This window comes from Acanthochromis polyacanthus, chromosome 17, assembly GCF_021347895.1.
Source record: "Acanthochromis polyacanthus isolate Apoly-LR-REF ecotype Palm Island chromosome 17, KAUST_Apoly_ChrSc, whole genome shotgun sequence".
In the NCBI taxonomy this organism is placed as follows: Eukaryota; Metazoa; Chordata; class Actinopteri; family Pomacentridae; genus Acanthochromis; species Acanthochromis polyacanthus.
The window spans coordinates 37,583,085-37,588,058 of NC_067129.1; the positions used below are offsets into that span (position 1 = coordinate 37,583,085).

The 4,974-nt window shown below is 37.9% G+C and overlaps 1 protein-coding gene across 1 annotated transcript; it reads right to left on the minus strand.

Moving 5' to 3' along the window:
* Window positions 1-3,117: 3,117 nt before the first annotated feature.
* On the minus strand, window positions 3,118-4,339 carry LOC110972237 (transcription factor Ovo-like 2). Its single transcript, XM_022222630.2, has 2 exons — window positions 4,210-4,339; window positions 3,118-3,476 (listed from the first exon to the last, which is right to left on the minus strand). Exons 1-2 carry the CDS (start codon window positions 4,322-4,324, stop codon window positions 3,142-3,144), a joined length of 450 nt encoding a protein of 149 aa, XP_022078322.2. The 5' UTR covers window positions 4,325-4,339; the 3' UTR covers window positions 3,118-3,141.
* Window positions 4,340-4,974: the final 635 nt, after the last annotated feature.

Below are 4,974 nucleotides of genomic sequence, written 5' to 3' on the forward strand. Positions count from 1 at the left end.
ACCATGCCTCCTTCGCAGCATTTCTCTTCTTTGTAAAGAGGGAATCATGTGCTGTGCGGAGCCGCACCAGTTGTTTGGTTTTCTCCACCGTCCCTGTAAAAGCAGACAATCAGCAGGCAATGATGTAGGGGCTACATTCTGCTTCAAATAATTTGAAGTCACCCCACATGTTTTCCAATCGTATTATCTGGCATTTCAAATCCAACAAATGAATGAATAAATGAATTCTGTCAGTTGTGTTCAAATTTTAAGGTGTCAGGGGGTGCACAATTAAATGAAATGTCAGCAGAGAAGAAGATTTGTTTCTTTTGCTTCATCTTTTTTCACCACTCTTTGTGATGGTCTGTCAGTGTGAAAAAGGCGTGGGGGAAATAATGGACGCATGTGGAACTTACATCGATATGTTGTTTCTTCCTCCATTTCTACGTTGCACTTCCTGAAAAAGTTGTTGAGAGTGAGCATCGATGCAGACTCGCTATTTAAGGGCTGAACAGTCCACTCCCCCTCCGCACTACGCGGTTTGGGACGGCCCTTAATATGGAGGACCCTCCGCAGGAACGCGCAAACGGAGGGGTAGTGTGTAGGGGGCAGTTTGGAAAAGGCCCAGAGAGAGAGGTGCAGAGGGACAGACAGCTCAAGACAGTGACAGATGCAGAGACAGGGAAGAGGAAGGAAAAAGAGGGAGAAGGAGGGAGAAGGACAGGGACTGTAGTACGGATCCTGACAGACTTTTGCTTGAAAATCATTGTGAGATTTTTGTTACACCTATCCAGAAATTACATCTTGGCATGGTGGGGCTAAGAAAGCAGATCACTTTCATATCTTCTGGGACTGCCAGGCCATTATAGCTTGTTGGGGATAGGTCCATGAACGTACTGATACTATATTTGATGGAAATTATTCTTTCAAATTTGAAATTATGTATTAGGGCGATGTATTCTTTGACAATTCATATATTAAAGAAAAGAAGTTATTCTGTATATTATTGGCAGAAAGTGAATAAAAAGTTAAATTGACTGACTTATACACAAGGTTTACATTATGGAAAAGTTGTCATTTTTCCTAAGACAGATGTCAGGCTGGCTGCTGACAGCTCTGGCTAGTGCGTCCTTCCCTCCCCTTTTTCCTTTTTAGGTGTCTGCACCTTGTTTCCTTTCGTTATAGCATAGTTAATTCTTAGCGAGTTGATTTTGTTTTGTATCTCTCCTTAGAAAGTTTGTAGTAACAAGCCAAAGGCTTCGCTTTCAGTTTATTCTCCAGTCTTGTTTTTGTGAATTGAGTTTAGCTCCAGTTCGTGCCTGGATATTACCCACCTTGAGTTCTGGTCACTGGTTAGTCTTCACAGCCACTAGGAGCAGTAGAGTGCAGACTTACCTTCTTCATTGTTTTTGCCTGTTAGCCTTCCACCTGCTAGCTAAATCATTTGTTCGACATTGTACCTTGGCAATAAAGCCTCTTTAACTAATCTCACCGCGTACCAGTCCATTCTCTGCACCTGAGCTCTCACTCCGAATCCTGACAACAGATGCATTTTGTCAGATCTGGAAAAAGTGGTCTGAGTATGTAAAACCCAGAAGGTCTGATTTTACTTGAACTTACCTGTAAATATATAGAACCGGCTGTCTTTATCTAGTTGTTTCTTTTTATTCTTTTTTATTGAGCGATGTGAAGATAACTAAAAAGAGTAAGCTACCTTGTTCCTGTGTATGTGTGAGTGTCTATTTTTTTAAGCACCAAGACAGTTGTGCTGCTACTTTGATTATGTTTACAACTTCTTTTTGAAAATAATGGGTTTCTGAGCTTCTGTTGTTGTTATGCAACAACATTAGAGTGATGCCTAAAATGAAAATATTGAAAAAAACAATAAGGTCTCTAATGTTTTAAACACATTAAACACCTGTAAACACATTTTGCATGTTTGCAACATTAAAATTTCACTTTTCAGTTAAAATAAAAAGAAACTGATATGTTCTATTCAGTAGGTCATCTTACCTGCACTGACATGACAGGTAGCAGTTGCCATTACAACTGAAAGCATCTAGCACGTTAAATATGTCTAGCACTCGTTACCAAAACCAAAACAAAAGCAATGCAGAGAATGTACCAAAAAAATAAAAAGGCCTTTGCTGAGCGATGCTACAAAGATATAAAGGGTTTATTTAAGCAACTGGTTTATCATTCTTACATACATTGTGCTATAAACTTACTAAATGAACTAAAGACAGAATTATGTGCAAAATATCTCGACTGTGTTCCTTTCTTTTGGTCACTGTAGCCTATAAGGCCTATAATATTTAACAACAACACTAGCAATCATAAGGAGGGAGCAAGAACCCGCACAGATCCAATTACAGTTGCACGACTGAATGTTACTGTGACAGTATGGTAAAATTAGAGCACAATACAACAATCATAGCATCAGGTTTTACTTCAATCAAGTTATTTATTGTTGCACAAGCAGAAATACAATGAATGGCAGGTAAAATGCAATATTTTAAAGAATTCTGGCAAAAAAAAACTGCTAAAAAAAATCAAGATTGTTGTCAGCTGATCGTTGCATTATTTCAGCATTGAATTATTGTTTTTTCTACACACAACTACCAGACGAAAATCTTGAAAAATGAGTTGGATAGTTTTCCATTTTAGCCAAATAGAAACAATGAAAATGAACAGACTGTGTTTTTGTTTAATTAAGGATTTACTTATTGACAACATGTTGTGTCACTTCGACTATGGTGTGTCAAACTGGGGCAGTTTGACAGCGAATTCAAAGGATGCTTTGTTGTTGTCTACACCTGCAGGTAAATGAGTATGCAGGTGAGTCAGGTTGCTTTTTTTTTGTCAAAGACAATACTTCAGGCTTTTGCCTTCTAACCTACATTTAAATTGTCATCTTCATTCATCTACTCTACCACGTTCACTCGATTTAATGAAGAATAATTTTTGTCCCTTCATTTCTATTTTAAAGTGTTGATATAAAATTCTTATTTAAACAGAAAGGAATAAATAAACACAGAAAGGGTATGATCACAACAATATAGATGATCTAAAATGTTATACAGTTAAATGATTTATTGAAAGTAACATTATTCTCCTTTCTAGATGGCTTGTTTAACAGCCACAATATAATGCAGTAAAGAATTACAGTGATTCCTTCATGTAGTATGAAGGGGTTGAGTACAGCAAATAGGGGTTGAGTTTGTGGTTAGCAGATGCAAAGCTGCCACTCTCATGGGCCTGACGGCGGTAGTACCTGCGGAGGGCAGGACTACTGGGGTGACACTGTCTCACATGAAGAAAGTATTCATCAGGGCGGCTTGAGGTGTAACCACAATCCTCACAAACAAAAATCTTGGAGCGTCTCTGGCGGTAGGCATACTGCTGGTGAACACCGTGAATCTTCCTCATGTGGGACTCTAGAGAGCAACGCTGTGTAAAGGCTTTGTCACACAGCTCACACTTGTAAGGACGGATACCTGCAACATGGGGAAACAAAAGACAGTTTCTTCCTGTAGATGCACTTGTAAATTCAGGTTGGCAGTAGTGGCTCTGCACTTATTTTACAAATCTTGCAACCTAGACTGACACCTTTAGAGAGAGAGATTAATTAATTAATTAATAGCCATATATCTGAAAGTTGAACACTAAGCTCTAATAGTTTAGTCATATTAGTCTTTCATGCCTTGGGAGATACAATGTTACTAAGTAACAGTAATTAAGTACTAACACAAGTAGTTTACCAGAGTGTCATTGCACTACATGTATTTTACAACCTATAATAATAAAGTTAATTTGCAGATTACATGTTTAAAACACATTAAAAAATTGTTGTAGCACTCATTACATGTAAATTACCTTACTAAAAAGTATGTACAAGTTTAGGTTCTGTTTTATCTTGTCATATCGAGCATCTTTGAGTATCTGCATTATTAATATTGCAAAAATTTAAACTCAGTGAAGTGCAGCATTAAGTTACTACTACACATTAATGCAGCAATAACACAATTATAACTTAAAATAAGACAACAGTAATTTTTTATAATGTATTTTTCATACTTAAAGTATGCCTTGCTGCTCATACAGCTGTACTTTCAGTTGCATTTTGATATATAAATTATTCATTAGTAGCAAAGTATTTTTCAGTGGTTCTTAAATTCTTCAGTTTAAGGATTTTCTAAGAGATTCAAAGAATGTATAGGCATTTCATACCTGTGTGTGTTCGCATATGCCTCTTGAGGTCAAAGGTATCATTGAAACCTTTGCCACAGAATCTACAAGGATGTCTTTTTACCAGGCTGTGACACTTGAGGTGACGGGTCAACATGCGCTGCAGGGGGAAGATCTTGTGACACACTGAGCACACAAAGTCACCTGAGATGGAGGAAGAGCGGGGACGGGGCTGGCAAAGAGATATGAAATTACAAAACTTAATAATTATGACAATATTTACCAATCATCGTCAAGGTTTTTCTGTACTCTCTTTAGCTTAGAAGGCGCAGGTTATTTAATAACAATAGTTTTAATAGCTTCATAGTAGAAAGTGCCAAACATTGATGGTTAAATGTTATATGGCCTATAACGTCAGACTCTGCAGTGGCACCTAAAGTGCAGGTTTGATAGTGGGAGTTGATACTAAATGTCATGACAACCCACCAGACATGAAAATCAATCATTCTCGCCTATCATCTTAGCTATTTAGCTTGCTAGCCAGCATGCTGCATGAGCTATCAAAACACAACTTGTTGAAGCCCACTAGCATGCAAAGTTAACTAGCCTCCTAAAAGAATGTCACCCAAATAAACACAGTCCAGTTCAACAGCCTGACTCACAGTTGCAATCAACAGCACTTACATGCATCCAACACTATAGGCAAACCACATTCCAGTCAGCAGCAGCTAAAATGTTAAAACATGATTAAACACAATATGTACAGTGCATCACCCGCTATCACTTCGGACTCTGCTGTTCTCTTTG